At 33.3% G+C, this 24072-nt stretch overlaps 1 protein-coding gene across 2 annotated transcripts; it reads left to right on the forward strand.

Annotated features, from left to right (window-relative positions):
• The first annotated feature begins 2437 nt into the window (after positions 1-2437).
• LOC140441173 (utrophin-like) lies at positions 2438-23517 on the forward strand. 2 transcript variants are annotated; one of them, XM_072531653.1, is made up of 9 exons: positions 2438-2807; positions 3347-3483; positions 4747-4954; positions 6398-6641; positions 6790-6901; positions 9209-9479; positions 10256-10487; positions 15409-15688; positions 22412-23517. In XM_072531653.1, the coding sequence occupies exons 1-9, from the start codon at positions 2749-2751 to the stop codon at positions 22705-22707; spliced, it is 1839 nt and encodes a 612-aa protein (XP_072387754.1). In that variant the 5' UTR covers positions 2438-2748; the 3' UTR covers positions 22708-23517. The 2 variants fall into 2 exon arrangements, with proteins under 2 accessions (XP_072387754.1, XP_072387755.1); XM_072531654.1 differs by having other exon boundaries at positions 10259-10487.
• The last annotated feature ends 555 nt before the right edge of the window (positions 23518-24072 follow it).

Raw genomic sequence — 24072 nt, forward strand, 5'->3', positions numbered from 1 at the left:
AGTTACACAAATCGGAGGTAGGGATTTGTCATTTTTCAAACTGCTAACCAGCAAATTCACCACTACAAATAATACTTCTAAAAACAATTCAATGCACCTCGCACTGTTTATTATTTTAAACTAAGGCATAAGCAACGCATTCGCCTTGAGCCGAGATTAAAATTATTAGTGTTGCAAAAAAAAATCTTGAGTCTTGTTATGTGTGATCACATGATCACGCTAGGCGCTAATGGGTTAGTTACTGTAAAGACCATGAGATTTTTCTTTTAACGATATCTTCACACAAGCTCCAACTAGATAAATTCCCGAATGATGACTTTTTAACCGCAACTTATCATTTACCTGTTGTAGTTGATGATGAACCGCTTCCGTTTACCTCTTCCAGCGACAACCAAACTCAAGTCTCTAATACAAAAAAGATTGATGCTGCAGTTCCAAATAAATCCAGCAGCAGCATATGGAAAATCTAATTCTACTTCTGAAGTCACCCAAAAAAAAACTTGCCGGAAAAAACAAAAATCTCAGATATTAACAGAAACGTCTAACGGGGAAAAATTTAAGATGGAAATTGAAAAAACAAATGAAAGGCAATATTGTTTAAACAAGCGTCAAAATGGAGAAAGGGGCAAAAGAAAACCACAAAATTGAAAAAAAGTACAAAAAGGAAGTTTTTTGAAGACAGCGTTCGATACAAGTTCGGTACAAGTGTTCGATATTTGTCAATGGGCTCACGCCATGTGTACAGAAGAGGATAGTCCAGAAGGATATACATATTTGTGATTTCTGCGATGCATAGATTCTTTTTAATATATCTTTAACTTGGTTTCTTATCTTTTTTCGTATATTTGTTTGAACCTTTAATATTTATGTTTAATAAACTACATTTTAGAAGGTTATTTTCAAGTTCTATTATTGCGCACAGCTATCCGACATATGCGCACCATTAGCCGAATAGGTAATTGTACATGATACACTAATTGGAAATATCGCTTATCACTGTTCTACTGTTCAACCATTCATTGAATGCGATCCCTACCAATATACCTAGGCCCTTTAAGTATATCTTCAAAAAATGTGGAAACTGAAATGTTTTAAGTTTTAGCAATATCCTGAATTATCCTTAGGTCGCACAAATAGCTCTCCCCTAATACTAAATTTTCGGGTGATTTCTTTATTTAATAGTGCCGTAAAAAGATATGTTCCACTCCGGTGACGAAGAATGGTGGGAGTTTAGGTTTTTACGTTTTCTACGTAGAGTCTAGAAACTATGGAAATATCAAAATATTTCCATAGTTTCTTTTTTGTCTCTTCGCCAGGAATATTAAATCTATTGTCAAGCCAATATTCTTGAATTTTAATTTATCTTTACGAATTTTTGGTTAGTATCGTCGATAACTAAAAATATATTACTCTTTCGTGCTGTCCCATTCTGCTATGCGTTTCCAACAGGACATTCATTAGTGTCTGTAGATTTCCTTCCGATTGAGCCAGTACCACAGTGTCATTTGCGTATCTTAGATTATTTGTCACAATTTCGTTGATTTTGGCACTCTCTGGGCGATTCTCCAGAAGTTCCTTGATTATATATTCCAGATAGACGTTAAAGAGAAGCGGAAACAGGCAGCATCCCTGACGTATTCCTCGTTTTATGCTGACATAGTTGGTGTCATTTATAGTATGAACGGATTAAAATTACCGATATGTAAAGAAACAATAATTAGTTTGAAGTACATACTTACTTTAGCCCAATATTTTAATTAATATTTTTACAATTTTGCTCAACATTTGTCATATTTCTGGAAAAGTGTTGGTGTCTTGAAAAAGTAGGCGTTTTAAAGTTGAATTCATGAATTTTTATATTATGAACTGTTAATGAAAAGCACCAAAATTATCGAAAGCAACATTTGAAACTTATTAAGTTATTAAATTAATTCAAAATAGAATGTTTTCAACGTAACACAACAGAATATATAGATCATTAATTTGTTTATTTTGACAATTAAATTTTGACAGCTTTCGATCACAAAGTCGAAAGTTTTCAATTGAACTTTTTAGGAAAACTTAACTTTCGATAATTTATGAAAATTTTTATTGGTTTATAAAAATTTATGTTCGTCCATATCCCAAAAAGTTTAAATGTAACTATTCAACTTTAGGAATATTTTCTAGTAAATAATTGATATTAAATATAATTTAATGATTTTACTAACTTTCAATTTATTTTAATGTATTATAATAATTATTTGTTTTGAATATGAGCGGTTTTATATTCTAAGATTTGTTTTATAATTTCTGACGGCAGCTTGGAGGATTATGCACAACCTAATATTTCCTAAATAAATTTAGGCAACACGCATTACCAACATTCCTTATAACAAAAGGAAGGATGGCACGAATAAGTGATAAAATCCTTACTTAGCTAAACAAGGAAAGACAATAAAGACAAACAATCTAGGTGGAAGTGGTCGTTTTAGTTTAAATTTTTGTTTATCGCTTATCGGTAAACCGTTTTATACTATATGGGTGGTATCTTCACAGTTAAAAAATATTTTTGAAACTTTTAATATGAAATTATTGTTGCGGTAATAATAAAAGTGTAAGTTTTATTGATGTAAGTAAACTTGCAAAGATAAATGTGTAAAAAAATTAGGGTTCAGAAATTTTTCTACCTGTTCTTGTTTACTACCTGTTGTGAAGTTTCGGTTACACCTGTATCACCGTGATTTTTTTAAAAGTCAAGTATTTAAAATGACTGCATTGTCTTGGAAGAAAATAGAAGACGAAAACGGGTTTCCTTATTATTATAAGTAAGTAATTAAAATATTTATTTAATATGGTAATTAATAAAATTAAGATTTATATATTTTATTAACCGGACCCTTTATTTTTTAATAATCAATGAAATCGTGTAGAGCATTTTTATTATTGTAGGTGTTTTTATTTATTATTATTTAATCCTTATTTTTTTGATTTATTAAAATGTCTTATTATAAGGTTATAAGTTATAAGTAAAGTAAAAATAAAAGTAAACTTGGTATTTTTGGTACTGTATAAGCGGTCGACCATCCGTAAATATAATTATAGTTTATAGACATTGTAACATTTAGCAGGATAATGAAAAAAAATCTTATGATTTTGATTTAGAAATTAGTACCATTCTAGGCGTTTTGTATACTATATTTTTTCTATGACTGATTTTACAAACAAATAGATTAAATTAATTGATAAACATCTGTAACTCAGTAGCAGAATATCTACCTATCAACAGATATTTTTGTATTTTTTTGTACTATTTCTGATATTTTCTATATTTTTTAATTTCTAAAATGTGACATTTACTTTTCAGCAAGTCTACTGGTGCCAAGCAATGGGATCACCCTAAATTTAGTGAAATTGGACAAAGACTTGATGACTGCAATTATGTTAAATATTCAATCTATAGAGTTGCTCTAAAATTTAGAGTTTTACAGAATGCTTTATATAGTAAGATGCATTTTCCTTTTGTATTAAATTTTATATGAAATTAATTTTTGGTTATTTGTTATTTTGATATTTTGTGGCTAGAATAAACTGTAGATTTGAAGAAATACCTAAGTGGTAATATACAATTCAGTTTTATTATATAGTTAACATCTAGAAAACTGCTCTTCTGGTTGAAACTCTTCATTCAAAACTGCTAAAATCAATTACATGGTTTTATATTTATGACTGCCTCTATCTATGTCTTCGATAATGTAAAGTATGACTTACTAATACAAAGACAAAGGATCAGTTGACTAGAATGGAGTACTGTATGAATTTTTGGTTCTGTTAACTGTTCCTGCCTTTTTTTAACATTTGTTTGTCTTAAAATCATCTGACATTAGAGACCTACACATGAGCAGCAGTAGGTTTCTATATTTTAGCCAATTTCTTTCATGGTGCAATAAAGAGCAGTGTTCTGTTTCATTTTGTCTAAATAGTTTCCCTCTCCCCGCATCTGGTTAAAATTTGACCCAAGCAGATGTAATAGCCGACATTTTTATATAGAAGGAACATATAAATCGTCAGAAATCTTTACAGGAGTCAGATGGAAGAGGTAAAAATAAAAAAAAAAACGATCTGTTAACACAAGCATGTCAGATCTTAAAATTAATTCTTCAAGGTTCTATCATGTCGCCAATACTATTCAACAATGTTGTTTAAAAAATCTTTGAAATAACTTTAAAATCGCTACACTGGCAGTAGTTCAATATGTTGACCTCTATAGAAGATTGGCGATACCTGAATTATATATTTACATGGATTAGACACATAGATATAAAAAAAATAAAATGGGATAATCAATCAACCCCTATGTTTGCCAAATTGTAAATAAAAACGAACCCATACAAAAAGTATCAGTTACAAAATATCTAGGTTCTAGATATTTAGCTTATTGGTAGAATGATAAAGAGAAGTTTTACAGTGAAGTTAAAGTTGGAATTGGTTTGGTTATGGTTGAAACATTTTCCTAACTGAGAACACTAAAGCTGCAACAAAGTATGCCTTTAACTTACATACACACATTTAACTTCAGTCATTTATAGAATTTGCTCTAGATTCCTGGATCATCTACTTAATCACAACAAATTATGATTGTGTAACAAATCTTTTGTAGTTTATATATGAAATGGGTGGACCCCTGTTTTGAATTTGAGTAACATACTTAATTTTAAATTATTTCTATACTTATTATTCCTTATATAGCGTGTATAATATTTTTAGTGGATGATGTTCCTCTATCTATAATAGCAGGAGTTTTTGAACGACACAGATTGGGAGCCAATGAAAGTTCGCTTTGCCTGGAAAGCTGTGAGTTGGAAGCTGTTTTATCTGACATTTATTTTGCTTCTAACAAAAAAAATCACACAAACATTGATGTAGATTTTGCTACAGAATTGATGCTTAATTTTTTATATAATGTATATGATAGGTAAGTTATATCCTGTATCTATTTAACTATTACGTACTAGGATTCTAGGATTAAGTCAAAATAAAATTGAGTGGTGATTATTATATGATTCTTTTCATAGCCTCTTTTCAGTGTCCCCATTTTCCAATTCCTGTACTAGATAGCGACTAAAAAACTTATCATATAATAGTAAATAAAATCAAGAAAATTGGAAGAAAAGATTATGTGTGCCTCTGTATTTCTCGTTGTTCAGCACGCTTTTGATATAGTGTGGCACAACAGCTTGCTATATAAAGCTTAGATAAGCCATATGTCTAGCTATATTTACCTTATCTTGAAGTTATACATCCAAGAACATTTGTTACAAGTAAAAATCAATAAAGAGTTCTCAATCTATCACTCAATCCAATCCGGAGTACCTCAGGGACTTGTTCTTGGTACATCCCTATATCTAATCTTTACTGCTGACATTCCTATTAGAAATGACGTCGCAGTGACGTCTTTTGGCGATGATACAGCGGTCTTAGTTACATATAAAGATATTACTAGCTTATGTTTGAGAATTGTTGAAAAAATGGAAAATTAAATTTAAAGACAAGAAATTAGCTCAAATCAACGCCTCTACTCCTGCTAGATTCGTAGTGAAATATTTTGGGTTGTATTTGGACCAAAAGCTCACGTGGAAGCTACACATTTGGCAGCTTTACACCATATAAAGTGTTTACATGATACCACTCCCATGCCACAACAGCACTGGCATGGTAGTGGTATCATTTTTTTGTTCCAGTCCAGCGCTGTCTCGAATATAGAGCTGGTCTATTTTTCATGCAAGTGGCCCTCGTCCGCGTCCCCTGTGACCCCGCGCCAGCGGTTGTAGACAGGTTTAAACACAACGTTCCAGATGCTGGCGTACATGTTTGCAAAAGTAGCACGACACTGACAATAACAACAAACGATTGACCAAGTAGGAACTGGCTTGCCAGTGAAACTTGTACCAGCTACTGGATATGTGTAAACGTGCCTGTCCAGCGCTGTCCTAGTCAAGTACTGCCATGCCAGTGAGACTGTTGTCAATTACTGGATACATGTAAACTTGGCGTTAAAGCCAAAAAACTTGACAAATGAAGTCACTTTTAGATATATCCAGTAATTGACACCAGTCTCACTGGCATGCCAGTGCTTGACTTGGACAGGCACGTTTATACACGTATTCAGTAGGTGGCGCCAGGCTCACTGGCACGCCAGTTCCTATTTGGTGAAGTCAGTCGTTTGTTGTACTCTTCACAGGTACGCCAGCGACTGGAAAGATGTATATATGCGTGTCTACAACCGATGGCGCGGGGACGCGGACGAGAGCCGTGTAACCTGCCTTAAATTGGTTAATTGGTAAAGAGTCAAAACTGTAAAAAAAAAAATTTTTTCACATAGTATAACATAAATAACTTTAATTATGTTCATTTTTAGTCATAGGAAAGGAAAAATCCAAGTATTATCCATAAAACTGACATTAGCAATTCTAAGTAATTGTGAAGTTAAAGACATGTACAGATATATATTTCAACAATGCGCTGACCACAATAATTGCGTCACTCGACAACGACTTCAGTCGTTTTTATCAAAAATAATTGAAGTCACTACCTATTTACACGAAGATGCAAGTTATGGCACTAAACTGATTAACATTTCCCTAGAAAATTGTTTTATGAATGTAAGTATGTAGACCAAAATTACATATAAAAAAGATTGTATGAAAAGACAAAAGCAAAACAAAAAGTTATTTTATACATTCAATACTTCTATTTTTTTCTTTATAATAAAAAATTCTATTTCCAACAAAAAACTAGTCATAATTTCAGTCTCCAGGTTTTGTGGGCATCAACGAATCAATGTTCATTTCATGGGTGGACAACAATCCAAAAATCTTGTCATGGATGCCAGTTCTTCAAAGGATTAAGACAGCAGAACCAGGTAAGTATCTATTTTATATATTTATGAATAAGTAGTAACATGTTCACGGCTTGTTAAGTTATACTTAATTAGTTTGTTTTTATAAACAGACATAAGATGTCGATTCTTCATTCATCTGGCTTTTAATCCCTGTCTAAAATTCTATTTAAAAATCGTAAGCCTAATTATATCTCTTTTTCCTAATAGTTTTTTTCTTCTTATACTAACATAGCGTGCTATTTGAACATAGCCAGACCAGTATTTTGTGCTATTCGGCAAACGGTTGTCGCAATTCTTAACTGGCCTGCTGCTATGCAGTTCCTATTCAGTGGCATTTCTATTAGGGTCTCATCCGGTTTATATTTGGGTTTGTTCGGGCCTCATTCGTTTTATATTCGAGTTAGGTTCTTTTTCGGTTTTTCTTCGGATTCTGCTCCTATTCGGGTCTTAGTCGGTTTTTGTCAGATCTCCGCAATCCTTAAAAAAAAATCTCTTTAGTCTTAAATTTCAAATCTTTGACGATTCTTTTGAAATCCAAGCCGACCTTTTCGGCCTCGTGCTGTAATTTCTTTTTAGACAGGCGTTTTATCCACGACGTACCTGTCGTGGCATTCGTTATTGAGTCTGTGTCTGTTGTTGCTGGACGAAGCGGCATTTTTCTTTTTAATCTGGTGCCAATTTGTGACGCTTTATTTCTTCTCAGGCGACAATTTGTGACCGTTAGCTCTTTTAGACAGCAGACTCAGTAAAACTTCGGTTTAATTTAAATAAAAATATATTCGAAACAAATAAATAACAACATAAAATTGTATCCTAGATGCCTGCGAAAAATAAAATATAGTTAATGTCATAAAAATTGAGCTTTTGCTAAAAAAATTAATCTTCTGCACATTTTGTATAGCCCAGAGGACAGAAGACGATATTATTAAATCGTTTTCGTTCATAACCATCAAAGTAGATGGCACCTCTGTACGCTAATCATTAAGTGGAAAATATTCTGGAGACATATGTTGGACTTTCCGAGTTTGAATTTGTATCAGCCCGAGTGTCTGACGAAACAGAGATGCTGAAATAACGTTATAACACTATTGATACTGACTCGAACACAGAAGCTTTAACGGATTTGTGCTCCAACGCTAGATATTTGGCTTTTTAATTCATCAGAGTGATAGCAAGCATTTGCTAAAAGTTGTAATCTTTTGCATATATATATATATATATATATATATATATATATATATATATATATATATATATATATATATATAAGAAATACTGGATATTATTGACTGTATATATAAACAAACAACACAGTTTATTAGAGCTGCAGTCAGTAGGTTTGGCCGGGATGTTATAGAAACACTCTTTTGACTTTTGGTCGAGCTTTCGGAATTCTTTTATTCCTTCTTCACGACACTGTAATTAGAAGAAAGTGTAAATATTTACAACATATCTCAAATTGTCATTACAAGTTACTAGTCGTTGAGATTATTTTTGTAAAGCTACGACACTCAACATTAAAAACACACATATAAAATATAACATTTAAAATAATGGACAATATACATTTTAAAATTTAGTTGGAAAGATAAAATTTTGTTAGTGACATCTTTTCATGGTGTGTTTTGGACTGATCCATAGAGAACAGAAAAAAAAAAACAAAAATAGTGTGATTAAAGAGTAATTAGGAGTTCTTGCTATTATATTAATGGAAGTAGTATATTAAACCTCTCTTGATAGTATGCAGGTGTATTACGGTGTGTATATGTAAAAGTAAATCTTTATTTTATTTTTGATGTTTTGTCAGTAAGTAACAATAGATGTTGCTCAATTTATCTATGTCTGACTTTTTATTTATACAAGACGTATTAGATTTTATGAAACACATTTCCAAGAAAACACGTTTTGAATGGTTTTTTTCTTTTGCCAGAATACAGGAATCTTCGAAATTAAATTCATGTTTTAAAGTTAATGCATGTTCTGTGAGCGCACATGCGTTTATCTTTTTGGTTTTTATGTCGCTGCTATGTGATATTACTCTACTGTGAAAATTACGAGATGATTCCCCGATATACACGTTTTTACAATTGGCACACGGTATAGAATAAACAAGATTCGATGACTCCTGTATTGTGAAAGGATCCTTTGTCTTTGTGTACAACTTCGATACCGTTTTCACATTGTTAGTTGCAATTCTTAAGCCACTAACATTTTTAAAAATGTTCATTAGCTTAGGTGTGAGAACTGGAATATAGGGTAGCAACCATACGTTATTTTAGATTGTGTGTTTTAGATATATAATTATATTGGTCGCTATTTATTTTTTAGCACTACACTCTATCAAATGTACAACCTGTAAAACTAATCCAGTTATGGGCTTACTCTATAAATGCACCAAATGTAGGAGGTACACACAATGCCAGCGATGTTTTTTCACAGGAAGGACTACTGATTCTCACAAGCTATCCCATCCGATGAGAGAATACTGTACATTGGTGGAAGAAACGTACAGTAAAAATAAGATACTGAAGAAAATTTGTAGTATATTGAGGTGTTCACACAAAAATGAATCAGTCTTTGTAGATACGAAACCATTGAGGTGAGTTTAGAGGATTTTTTACTTGACCTAAAGAAGTTGATAATTTTAATATATAATAATGGTTGTGACATGTTTAGTACAACTAAAAAAATAAAAAGCATCATTTTCTTGTTACTGCTCCCTGAAAGAATAACTTTATTCCGTTTATTGTTAAACACTTAAACAGTAGGCTATAGTTTCATTTCCGGTAAACATTTTATATACGATATTTTTTGTACTTCCTTGGACGATTTTTTTTAACATTTTGTGACGCCAATTAACACGATCCTCTTTACACTTCGGTCAATTTATGAGAATTCGTCTGTAACAAATTTTTCTCAAACCTTAATATCAATGCAAATTTAATTGTATTAAAGTCTGTAATATGCCAAGAGACGTCTTTATCTTTCTGTAAGTCAAATGCCTATCTTCTTTAATCATATTACCAAAAGTTTCACGAAGCGATTTCAGGGATTGTTGTTGAGTAAATTTTTTTTTGAAATCATAAAACGTAATTTCCATTTTTGCAGAAACTTGGTTCTTTTTAAACGTTTACTATCAACAACGTGTTTGATCAATTTCTAAGTTGCCATTTGCTCCACATTTCCAGTGACAAACGTGAATGTTTATGAATACATTGACGCCACAACTCTGTGGTGCCATCTATTGGTCTAATTAAAAAAAAAAAATCAAACACTGTATGCACACCATTATTTTGTTTTATAGGTAAAATGTAATTCAAAAGTAATTTCCAACAACTTACAAGAATATTGCCATAAATCCATTTTAATTTTCAGTAGTGATCAAGACTGTGTTGTTACTACAAACAAGCAGGAAACTTGTGATGTAAAACCAATGTCGTCCCCGAATACCCAACTGAAACTCGTGATAAAAAGATTGGAAATGCAAAATAAAGAGTTACAACAATTTTTATATACAGACAATTTGAAGGAGAAGGAAGTTTTGAGGTATTTAGAAGAACATAGAATACATATAAATGCACAAATAGAGAGACTTAAAACACTAACGGTATGTATTTTTATTACTGTAATAAAGCTACTATCATGTTTGTTGTATATTCGAGGCCCGGAAATAATCCTATTATACAGATAACGACATTGTTTTGTTGACCATAGGAATTAAGATTTATTGCAATCCATCTCTAGAATATATTTATTATAATGTCCTAAAACTAATTTTTTGGTTATTTTTTAGCCTTAATAGTGTTATGATTTTTATTAATTCTAATTTATTATATTGTTCTTATTTTAATTTATTAAAAAAAAACACGATAATTTATATCAATTTATTAAACTACTGTACAACAATTTATTTGACGAACGTTACAATTAAATTGCGGGCGCGAGTTCAAAATTAACTGTTTTTCCATATAAAATGTTTCATTTATATACACAAACTGCCGTTATCTCGAAAAGTCGACGGCCCTCTCGACTAGCGGCGAAATGGTAACGGCAAACTGGTATTTTCACATCGGCTCGTCTCCAGAAGGTTCGAATTGTTGTTTTTATAATAAAGGGGGACCCATCGTGTCTCAGGTAGGCATTACCTAGAAAATACTCGAATGAATAAGCATATTAGTAATAAACATGTTTACCGTTCTGAGTCATACGTCACGTTACCATCTATCGTAACAATAGCAATACAAATAAATAAGTAATATGCTTTATTGTCACTGAAAATTGTACAAATTTTATGGACAAAGCTTATAACAATAAAACAAGAAAGAAGAAAAAAATCAGAATAAAAATCGTTTGTACTTTTAAATAAAAAAAAAACAATAAAATTCTTCCAAACTTAAACATAAAAAATACTACCTAAAAGAACCTACAAACTTCGTAAAATGTACCTAACAAAAAATAAAAATTAGGAAAGCAGATTAATGAATTAGGGGCTCAAATATTCCACCTCCTTGTGCTAAACAGTAACCAAATCTGTCATACAGATTTCTCCTCATATTTTGGAGTAGGGTTGGTGTAATGCTTGCAGAGAAATGAAGTACTTTTGCCCTTAATTCGACTAGGTTTGTGGCCCTTTAAAACGGATGCCTATAAATCTTTTCTTTGAGAAAACTCCAAAAAAAGAAATCGTTAGGCGCTAAGTCACAGGATCTTGCGGGCCATTTAATTTTACCACGTGTACTTATCAGTCGATCAGGAAACGTTTGATTGAGGAAGTCAATAGTTGCTCTAGAGTTGTGAGCCGAACACCCATCGTGTTGGAAATAAACCTCCTGAAAATTATCGGAAAGGCGTCGAACTGCCGGAATGATTTGGGCCCGTTTAAGTTTCCATCGATAAAAAATGGACCGACAATATGGTCGCCTAACATCCAAGTCCAAACATTTAACTTTTGCACATGCTCTGTTCGCACTGCAACACTGAGGTGCTTATTTTTCCGAGAATAATACCTTGCAACGGATGGATTGTGTTTTTTATGTAATGAAAATGAAGATTCGTCAGAAAATAAAGTATTTTTCAAAAGTGTACATTTTCATTCTGTTTATCTAACATAAATTCACAAAAGTCCATCCGCCTAAAGTTATCTTCCGGAAACAGTTCTTGTGTTGGTTGTATCTTAAAACAGTGATACCCATTCCTTTTGAGAACTCGCTGGACAGTTCGAGCATTCACGTTAACTTCTTTAGCAATTTGTACACTATTGCAGGGTTCACTAGCTTCCACAAAAGCACAAATATCAATATCCCTATTTTGACGCTCCTCATCGACAGGTCTAACACGTGGTTCATTACCTTCATGACACTTTTTACAACTGTTTACACATCCCGAAGTTTGAAAATGTTTAATGGTATTTTTAACTACTGTTGTAACACTTGGTGGGGGTCTGTTGCCGAAGGCAACAATAAATAAATCAATTACTTCGCGTATCGAATGACCCTGAAAGTACCATGTTACAAGTTGCACTTTTTCTTGGACGGTATACAACGTAATAGGCATTTTATTAATTATTTGTTTATTCTTTCAGAACTTCGTTTGAAATTTTTAATGTCAATCTGACAATTACGACAATTCGTACCTACTGTGAAATAAATATAGAGGTGGAAACGTGTAACATGTCACAGCGATTGCCATTGTGTTGTATGGTCAATAAAACAATGTCGTAAAGTTGTTAACTTTAACAAGTTAACAACTGTTCTAGCCACAATTAATAAGAAGAAAGAAATTTGGATCTTAGGTGATCTTAATGCAAGAACCGGAAAGAGCTCCAACAGTGAAATAATAGGGAGATATGGAGAAGACATTCTGAACGACAATGGTCAAAGATTAATAGATTTTTGCGAGGCACATTCTTTGAAAATATTAAATGGTTTCTTCCCCCATAAGAATATACACAAATTTACATTCCCTACCAGGAATTTAAAATCAATAATTGACTATTTCATTCAGCGTAAAAAGATTCTAAACTAAAAACGAAGGACGTGAAGGTGTTTAGAGGGCCAGAATGTGGAAGTGACCACCATATGATTATTGCAAAAGTAATGGTGACATTTAAGAGAGAACAATCAAGTCACAAAAATGATGAAGTAACAGACATAGGAACAACCATAGAAAACATAAAATATAACCTGGAAAGCTTTAAACAAGACTCGACAAAGTTCTTATATAAAATTAGAATAGCTCAGAAAATAAAAAATATAGAAACAAAGGACTTAGACCCTGAAAGTCTGTATGAGGTAATTAAAAAATATATTCATGAAGCGGCAAATGAAGCACTGGGAAAAGTTGAAAATCGGAAAAAAGGAAAACCTGAATGGTTGTCAACGGAACTAGAAGAGAAAGTTCTCAAGAAAAAACAAGCATATCACATATGGCTTCAATCCAAAGATCCTCAAGACAGAGAAATATACGCTAAATGGAATAGAGAAGTTAAAAAAGACGTGGATAAGGCGAAAAATATAAACTGGGAGGCTAAGTGTGATGAACTGGACAGATTTATGGGTGGAACAAAAGTGGCACAAGCTTGGAAAACATTAAAACAGTTTAGGAAAAATGAGAAAAATGAAGACAACATTTCTCTCATAAAGTTAAATGAATGGGAAGAATATTATATGAAACTGCTGAAAGAGGATAGAGTAGAGTACAGATGGAAAAAGATAAGGGAATTAATAGACAACAGAGACGAAAGACAGGAAATCCCTATAATAACATTATCTGAATTGACGGAAACCTTAAAAGAGGTTAAAAACGGAAAAGCCGCAGGGCCTGGAGACATTCCCATAGAGCTGGTTAAATATGGGCCGACTGCACTTTTAGAATTAATAGTAGACCTTTTCAATAAATGTATGTGTAGAGACCAGGAAATTCCTAAAGATTGGAATAAATCTTATATAAGCTCCATATATAAGAGAGGGAATAAAAGAGACTGTTCCAATTATAGAGGTATTAGTGTGACGAGCTCTGTGGGCCGGTTGTACGGCAGAATATTAAAGAAGAGAGTTGAAAGACAGATACAAGATATTGAAGAACAAAGCGGCTTTCGTACCGGGAGATCCTGCCTTGATAATATATTTATCCTACGACAAATAATTGAAAAGCATGTCGAAAGAAGTAGAGAGACCCATTTGGTATTTATAGACCTTGAGAAAGCATATGATAGTGTCCCGTTAAAGAAAATGTTTGAGGTCCTCAAAAGGTCCGGATTGGATTCGACGTATATCCGAGCGATATATAAATTGTACGAAAATGCAGTTAGTTGTGTAAAAATTGGAACCAGAACCTCAAATGAATTTAAAGTCACTAAAGGCCTAAAGCAAGGATGCTGTTTGTCACCGACACTCTTTAAAATATACGTCCAAGAAGCATTGAGGAATTGGAGAAATAAATGTAGATTTATGGGCATCGAAGTGGGACAAGAAACTCTGTATACATTGTTGTTTGCAGATGATCAGGTGGTGGTTGCAACCGATGAGGAAGATATAAATTATATGAATCGAAAATTATTTGAGGAATATGCCAAATGGGGGCTTACTGTAAACATAAGCAAAACAGAATATTTAAAAATTGGAGGAAATACCACAGATCTGAGGCTTGAAAACGCAGTCATAAAAGGCTGCAACCAGTATAAATATCTAGGAAGCATCATATCAGCAGATGGCAGAGTTAAGATAGATGTACAAAACCGAATAACCCAAGGGAAAAAATGCATCCGAATACTGAATTCATTACTGTGGTCTAATAAAATAAAGATGCATACCAAACTTCGCGTATACAGAGCAATTGTAGAACCAATTACCACATATGGTGCCGAATGTTGAACGATGACAAAGAATGAACGAGATAAAGTAGACGTTGTGGAAATGGATTATCTTAGAAGGTCATGTCGAGTATCGAGAATGGAAAGAATCAGGAATGAGGAAATACGAAACCGTACAGGAATTAGAGATACTCTTTCAGATAGAATACAAGGAAGGCAATTACAATGGTATGGTTACGTGATGAGAATGGAGGAGGAGCGGTGGCCAAAGAAAGCCTTAATGTATGTTCCGCCAGAAAGAAGGAAAAGGGGAAGACCACCAAATTCCTGGAGAAGAGAAATTACAAAAACAATGCAATCTAGAGGCTTAGAAGAGGGAGATTGGAGAGATAGGAAAAGATGGAGGCTGAAATGCGGGAAGCGGCAATCGCCGTAGGACCCCCGTTATATGATGATCATGATGATAAAACAATGTCGTGATCTGTATAATTGCTAAGAGTCGTCTACGAAAAAAATGATAATATTTATTTGCGAGATCCGCGCGAAAAAAATAGATTTTGTAGACCTCTAACAGGTGGCGCCAGAGTTTTACCGCTTTTTTATAACAAATTAAATTCAGTTAGACCTTTATGTATATTATATGGGTAAAATGGGATTCTGTTTACAAGGAAAGTTTGTTTTTTTTATTAACAGATTTTATTAATATTTTCTGTTTCAGAATTGTCTATATTCGAAGAATTCTTCACCGGAACTGACGTTAAGAAAATCAACGAAAAAAAGATTAGTCGAATCAACACCAGTTGCGAGAAATAATTATAAACAGAATCGTTGTGGTACTAAAAGTATGGATCTGTTAAGCCCAATTGTGTCAGGTTCTGAAAATTGTACTGCAGATGACAATTTCGATATTCAAGAAAACGTTGATCAAACAAGCGAAAATTTTACAGAAACTAGGAGTGTTGCTTATGGAATTGATGACATGAGTACGTGGATAGGAGGTAAAGGCAATTGTTACTGTTTCTTTTAATTAAAAATATAAAGCAGTATGTGATTTCTCAAAATATATTATATCTTGATATGAGTAGGATAATTTAAATATATCAGCTAACTCCACGCCCAACATATTTTCAGTAAAGGCAAAAAAGTGTACCTATCTATTATTTACCTAATAGTACTTATATGGGGTAGATCGCTTTCGCGCATGTACTGAATCCGGCATCTATCGTATGCATTGTTTACTAACCACCACCTTGTCAGGAGGTAACCATTTTCACTTTTTGCGCAAACCTGACTTCTTATTTGACGTTTGATGTTAGAATAATTTTGTGTGGTAAGGAAAGTTTTTTGGTCGTACTGCATTTTGTGTATTTAAGGAGACTTAAAGGTGAGTTTTTAAAGTATTGTAATATTCTAAACAAAATTTTTCATGATTTATGAAAATAGTTTAGTTTTTATAAAACAGAACCATACTTTTTGCAAAAAGTCACCACTCATAAAACTCCACTCCACCACTCTTCTTCTTCTGGTTCCTATCCGTTTCGGATGTTGGAAATCATATTGGCAATCATGACCTTGCTCGCTGCGGCTCGAAACAGCTCCGTTGAGGTTTTCTTAAACCATGTTCTTAAATTCCACAGCCATGATATTCTCCTTCTACCGGGTCCCCGCTTACCTTTGACTTTACCTTGCAATATAGACTGCAGCAGGGAGTAACGGTGCTGATTTCTCATAACGTGTCCCAGATATTCCCGTGACCCATAAAAGTCTAGTGTGTTCGTAATCTGGGGTACTTGGCAATTCCTAATTTGGGGTATCCCATATTAGGCGGGGTATCGCTAGGATTATTTACTTTTAGCTGCATTTATAAGCAATCGGTTAAAGCGTACCCAGATGCAGACGTGACGTCGGACCACAATCCTCTTGTAGCAAAATTCCAACTTCACTTAAAAAAGATACAAAAAAGCTACAAAAGTGATAAACTGAACAATTAGAATCAGAAGACGTCAAAGAAAAACTGAAACAAGAAATTAATGCAAACCTAGAATCCATACCGTAATCAATTGATGGTGATGTAGAACAAACAGTGGCAATTCTTTAAAAATGTAATTATCGAACCAAGTCGCAGAGAACTCACAACAACCAGATGCAAGAAAGGAGATTTGATGTCAGAAGAAATCTTGGAAATGATGGAGGACAGAAGAACGCAAAAGAATATCAACATAACTCAGTATCAACAGCTGCATAATCAAACAAGAAGGAAAATAAGAGAAGCTAAAGAGACTTATTTCGCTGGAAAATGCCAAGAAATAGAAGACTTACAAAACAAATATGATAACTTCAATCTCCATAAGAAAGTTAAAGAATTAGCTGGGGTAGCAAAACAAAAAACCTCAAGCATACTATTGGACAAACAAGGAAACATTTTAGTGGAGACAGAACAAAAATTAGGAAGATGGAAAGAATATATAGAGGAATTATTCCATGACCAGAGACAGGAAAATACATATATGAAGATAATCAGAGTAAAGGCGAGGGACCTGAAATAACAAAGTCAGAAGTTATGCATGCAGTAAAGTCCATGTAAAATAATAAAGCTGCTGGTCCAGATGAAATACCAAGTGAATTGCTAAAACTGGTCAATGAAAAAAACATAGATCTTTTAGTCCAACTACTGAACACAATCTATTCCACAGGAATCATTCCACGTGAAATGCTGACATCAACATTTATTTGTCTACCAAAGAAAGTAAATGCCAAAGAATGTAGTGATTATCGAACGATCAGTCTAATGTCACATACCTTAAAAACCCTGCTAAAAATCATCCATAATAGAATACACGCTAAGCTGGAGATGGATATTAGTGATTCCCAATTTGGATTTTGGAATGGGCACAAGAGAGGCCCTATTTTCTTTTAACGTGCTGACCTAAAGATGTTTGGATTTAATCGAGATCTTTATAGGCTACAACAAGGCATTCGATAAGATAAAACATGACTGACTTATAGAAGTACTCAAAAACAAGAATCTGGATGTGAAGGATGTAACATTGATATCAAATTTATACTACAGCCAAATGTGAAAATTGCCATGTGTGAAAATTGGAAGAGAAGTGTCAGAAGAAGTGGAGATAAGGAGAGGGGTCAGGCAAGGTTGCATACTGTCGCCGTTATTGTTTAATGCTTATTCTGAAGAAATCATACAAGAAGCTTTGGTAAACGAGACAGTCGGCATAAAAGTGAACGGAAGTTTAATTAACAACATTAGGTATGCCGACGATACAGTCATAATAGCCGACAACTTGGAAGACTTAGAAAGAATAATGAATAAAATATTAAGATATAGTGGAGAATAAAAAACTCTCTCTTAACATCAAAAAAACCAAATTCATGAAAATTAGCAAGAACAACAATACAAACGAAATATTAACGGTAGGCGGCCAGCAGATTGAGAGAGTAAAAAGATATACTTACTTGGGAACGATAATCAGAGAAAATAACGATTATACTGCAGAAATAAGAGTCAGAATTGAAAAAGCATGTGCCAACTTCGTGAAAATGAAAAAGATTTTATGCAGCAAAGATCTGACATTGGCCCTCAGAATAAGGCTAATTAAATGATATGTACACAGTGTACTCTACTATGGAGCTGAATCATGGACATTAAACCGGAATACAATAAATCGACTTAACGCGTTTGAAATGTGGACATTTAGAAGATTGTTAAGGATTCCATGGGTAGATAGAATCACTAATACAGAAGTGTTAAGGAGGATAGGCGGAGAGAGGGAAATGGAAAACAGAATAAAATAAAGGAGATTGCAATATCTCGGACATGTGATGAGAGGCGAAAGATACAACATCTTGAGACTCATAATTCAAGGAAAAGTAGAGGGTAGGAGAAGCGTAGGAAGAAGACGCGTTTTCTGGTTGAAGAACCTGAGAGAGTGGTTTGGTTGCAGCTCAAGGCAATTGTTCAGAGCAGTTGCCTCGAAGGTCAGAATAGCCAGGATGATTGCCAACCTTCGTCGCTTAGATGGTCCTTAAAAAAGAAGATAAGCACGCGGGTGGGCTGACAGATGTCAACGCTATTTTCGGCTTTCCAGTTTTCTTGAAAAGTACATAAAATAAAAGTACATACATCTAGGTTTAAAAAAAGTGAGTTTAGACTTTCCAACACAATTTTAATATTTTTAATTTGACCGTGTTTAATTGAAAGACAATTTTTTCTGTGCAATAAAAAAATATTCCACGGAAAGCGTTGAATAAGGAACAAATGATTTCCGCAATTTAATTTGTTCGACAAGGAGTAATGGGCTACATGAAAAGTGCGCGAACCTACAATAAACCTCAAACAATCTTAGAAAGGTACGTTAAGGGAAGGGGGGAATTCTGAAGATATAGTAAATTCTCATTTAGGACGAAAAATAGTATTTTCGAAAGAAATGGAGTCAATGCCAATCACTGCTTAGAAATGGAAAGAAGATTTTTGGAATTATGCAAAAAGACGTGCGTAAATTGGCATATATCAAATAATATAAAAATCCATTCAGCGCGGCAAAAAAAGTGCTGGAGAGAAATGGTTTGCCGGATTTCTTGCAAGGCACAAGGAATTCTAAGAATCACTAAGAATGCCTCAAGGAATATCCTATGCGCGTATTACATCATTCACAGTTGCTACTTTTTTTGATTTATATGAGTCACTTTTAGAAAAAATAAATTACAATCCAGCAAGGATTTTCATTATTATTATTATTCGGGTAACAACGAGGTCAATCATCGCTATAGTGTTGCTATCTTAGTTGCAAAAACGCTGTGAGAAGTTTTACTCCTTATTCTGATAAGATCTTATCAATACAACTTCAGTCTAAAAAAGGTATAGTAAGTTTTATTCAAGTTTATGCTCCTACAGCAGATAAAGATGACGACGATATCGAACTATTTTACCATGATTTGGAACAAGTCTTAAAATCAATGAAGAAACATCACACTACAATAGTAATGGGCGACTTCAATGCCAAAGTTCTAGTTCTAAATATGTTCTAGGAAATAGAAATGAACGTGGTGACCGTTTGATACAATTTTGCCAGAGGGAAGAATTTGTAATAGCTTATACACTTTTTAAGCTACCAAAAAGAAGATTGTATACAACGAAATCTCCCGGTGATACAACGAATAGAATAATCCGAAATCAAATTGACTTTGTCCTCATTAGACAAAGATTTCGTAAATCTATACTGCCTGCCAAAACTTACCCTAGAGCAGACATCGGTTCAGACCATAACCCCATAGTAGTCACATTATGAACCAAATTGAAACTGGTTAAAAAACCCACACAAAGTAGAATTGATAAACAAATGAACAAACTGTAAAAACTCTTACCGAAAATCTACGTAATGCCCAAGAACTGAATAAAAGTAGTTATACCATTGATCAGAAATGGGAACATATAAAAGTAACAATAATTAAAACAGCAAAGGAAAACTTAAAACCAAACAAAAGAAAACATAAAGACTGGATGACTGAAGAAATACTACTATTAATGAATGAAAGCAAATCATTCAAAAACAAAAAATCCAATTAAATATAATGAAATGATCGATTAATTAAAAAGAGAATAAAAGAAGCTAAGGAGAGAATGTTACATGAGCAGTGCCAAGAACTAGAAGAAATTGAGAAAAAATATCACTTTTTTAACATGCATAAAAGAATTAGAGAATTAATAGGAATGAGAAAAACACTTCAAAGTAGGTAACTAAGAGATGAAAGTGGTGCACTTATAACAGATATAAACCAAAAAATGCAGAGATGGACACAATGTATAGCACAACTTTTTGAAGACGAAGAGAGAACAGAAGCACCAAAATAATTTAAGGATGATACTGGGCCTGACATTATACGAGAAGAAATTGAATATGCAATAAAACAAGCTAAAGGTGGTAAATCTCCCGGGCCTAATGAAGTTTCTATCGAATTACTCAAAATTGTGAATATTGAATCTATTGATCTTCTTTTGGATCTATTCAATACCATATATAGAACAGGTATATTACCTAAAGAATGGCTCCAATCAACATTCATACTGCTACCCAAAAAAGGCAATGCAAAGGAGTGCAATGAACATCGCAGCATAGCCTTAATTAGTCATGTCTTGAAATTGTTTTTAAAAGTAATTCACAATAGAATACATAAGAAATTAGATGAAGGCATAAGTAATACATAAATGGGATTTAGGAAAGGACTGGGAACATGAGATGCACTGTTTGCAGTAAGTGTTCTTTCGCAGAGATGCTTAGATATAAATCAGGAAGTATATGCCTGTTTCATTGATTTTGAGAAGGCATTTGACAGAGTGCAGCATAATCGGATTACAGAAATTTTATTAAATAAAAACATAGACAGTAGAGACATTAGAATCATATGTAACCTCTATTGGAACCAAACAGCAAAAGTGAAAGTTGAAAATGAACTGACCGAGGATATCCAGATTCGCCTTGGGGTCCGCCAAGGGTGTATTTTATCACCCTTGTTATTCAATTTATACAGTGAAGCCATCTCAGAATGAGCGCTTTTCGAGGTCAGTGAGGCCTTATAATAAACGGTGAGCCACTTAATAACATAAGATATGCTGACGACACCGTCCTTCTTGCAGGAACACTAGAAGAACTGCAACACCTTGCTGAACAACTAAATATATATTGCAACGATTATAGACTAAAAATAAAATTGAAGAAAACCAAGTTCATGGTATTTACAAAAGCACGAAACATCAAAGTTAAGCTAGTACTAGATAATACAGAAATTGAACAAAAATATCTTCGTGCAAATATCTTGGAGCATGGATCACAGAAGATACTGATCCGATAAAAGAAATAAGATGCCGCATTGAAATTGCACGGTCAACTTTAAATAGAATGAGAAAACTTTTTTGTAATCGCGATAGCAATATATCGCTCCGAATAAGAATGCTTCGATGTTATATTTTCTCTACCCTTTTGTATGGGGTTGAAGCTTGGACACTTAAAAAATCGAACATTAAAAACCTAGAAGCATTCGAAGTGTGGTGTTACCGACGTATTTTGAAAATATCATGGATGGATCGCAAAACAAACGAACAAGTTCTCAAACAATTAGGAAAACAATGTGAAGTTTTAAATTCCATAAAAATCAGGAAATTGGAATACTTGGGGCACATCATGAGAGCTGAAAAATACGAACTACTAAGGAATATAATGCAGGGTAAAATCAAAGGCAGAAGAAGCGTAGGAAGACGTAAAATCTCGTGGCTACGCAATCTCCGTGAATGGTTTGGATGCAGTTCAATTGAACTATTCAGGCGCGTAACCAACAAAATTAAAATTTACCAGAATGATTTCCAATCTCCGATAGGAGCGGAACTTGAAGAAGAAGAAGAAAGCCATAGTAACAAACTAAACTTTAACTCACCTTTTTTAGACCAAGATCGGAAAAGTGCACTAGGAAACCAGTTGAACTTTTGAAATAAGTTATGACTCCAACCACAAACAATGTGCTCGTCTATAGCACAAGATCTATCGCTACAAAAACAAATGAAATGTTTTGTTTACTCAGATGTATTGGAATCTGCTCTTTTCTTTGCTTTATTTTTTCAGTTGGTTGTAAAAATTGCAGTTTATTCTCATCATATAACTTATTACTAATTTTTATTAACCATATATTTTTTATTATACTAATTTATCTTTTAGGTCAACCCAAAAATCAAACCAGCACATTCAAATCTGCGGTGTCAACTTCAAAACCAAAACCAACACCCGGAGAACTTCACAGTGACCTGGACGAAGCTCTGGCTAAGCTACAACAAATACTTGCTAACAACTTTTGTTTAGACGAGTCTTTGGGACACATCGACAACACGAATTTAAAGTATGCCATGTCCGAAGTCGAGGGAATGCTAACGTCTTTTATCGATACTGTTGAGAACAGTAGAGCAAGTTCTGTCAGATCGAAGAAAAGAAATGATGAGCTCGGGATAGCAGTTTAAGAGTAATATAGATTTTCTAGATTTTGATTTTGTTGTATTGTTTTTATTTCGAGCTCAAAACATAGTTATGTAGATATATGTGCAATACATAAATGTATAGGTATAATATACAGTCATCTTCATACAAGAATTAAGTATTTAATTTTTTATTAATATCTTTTAATCGAAAAAACAAAATTTTTACTAGTGACATGACTTTAGTTTTTTGCAAATAATAGTCGAAAAACGATTGGAGATTTTATTCTTTATTAATTGCTACATTACTATAGGTAACCAGTACTACCTTAATGTTGGTGCTACATGATCTCATAACTGAAAACTGAAAATGTTTCATACACTCTCAATTTTTGTACTAAGATGACATTTTAAAAACGATATTTTAGGACAATCTAGTTTATCAATTTTAAACTAGCTGGCACTCGTCACGACGAATTTGTACTTATTTCCTTTTGCTTCGGGGACTATAGATTCAATACACGTTTCTTTCATCTGTAGCTCAGTGAGAGGCCTCGGGATTCCTTTCCAGATCATCGATACATCGTGTGCATTTAAAATAATGTTATTATTAAAAATGATTTTATAAAGCTTTTTCCATTCTGCTGAGCAGTACTCAACCGCAAAAATATGAATATTGGTTGATATATCGTGGGACTTACTTTTTAGCTTAGCAGTTGTTTATTTTTATGTGTATTAGATTTTATATTTTTATTTTATAAAAAATGACTGATTTATATTGCTCGTTTTAATTTTCAAGTATTAAATTGTATAGATATAACGATATTTTACTATTTTGTAAAACACAATAAAAAATATTCTTATAAACAACATTTTTATTTCCCAACTTTTTCACCACTAAGGCCCATAGGAACAAATTTTGAAGGAGGATTATCTCGTGCATGTAATGAGTAACAACAGATACAATTTTCTACAGCTTGTAATAGAGGATAAGATTGAGGGCAAACTGGCGAGCAGTTGCTCCTGGCTTAAAAACATCCGAGATTGGACAGGCTTTGGTTCGAACCTCAGTTATATGATTGTGAAGCTAAAAGAAGAATATAAGTTAGTCCTTGAAAATAAAACTTTGCAAAAATACCTCACAACAGAACGGAAAACAACAGCTTTAAAAATAAACAGAAACATAATAATAGAAGGGGAAGCTAAATATAAATGCATCTGTCTTGAAATAACGAAAAAAGCGTTAAATGAATATTAAACAAAGTCTACGAAAAATTAGACAACTAAATCCCATTTAGTGTAATAGGCACCTGAGAATGAAAACTAAAATTCGAGTATATAACAATAATGCAAATTATGACAGACAGATAAGGTGCAGAACTCTAGATAATCAAAATACCATATTGGAAA

This window comes from Diabrotica undecimpunctata, chromosome 5 (assembly GCF_040954645.1).
Source record: "Diabrotica undecimpunctata isolate CICGRU chromosome 5, icDiaUnde3, whole genome shotgun sequence".
Lineage (NCBI taxonomy): Eukaryota > Metazoa > Arthropoda > Insecta > Coleoptera > Chrysomelidae > Diabrotica > Diabrotica undecimpunctata.

Coding starts and splice junctions, on each gene's coding strand:
- LOC140441173 (XM_072531653.1), top strand. CDS start 2,749: ATGACTGCATTGTCTTGGAAGAAAATAGAAGACGAAAACGGGTTTCCT. Junction 2,808..3,346: donor GGGTTTCCTTATTATTATAA/GTAAGTAATTAA, acceptor TTTACTTTTCAG/CAAGTCTACTGGTGCCAAGC. Junction 6,902..9,208: donor GATTAAGACAGCAGAACCAG/GTAAGTATCTAT, acceptor TTTATTTTTTAG/CACTACACTCTATCAAATGT.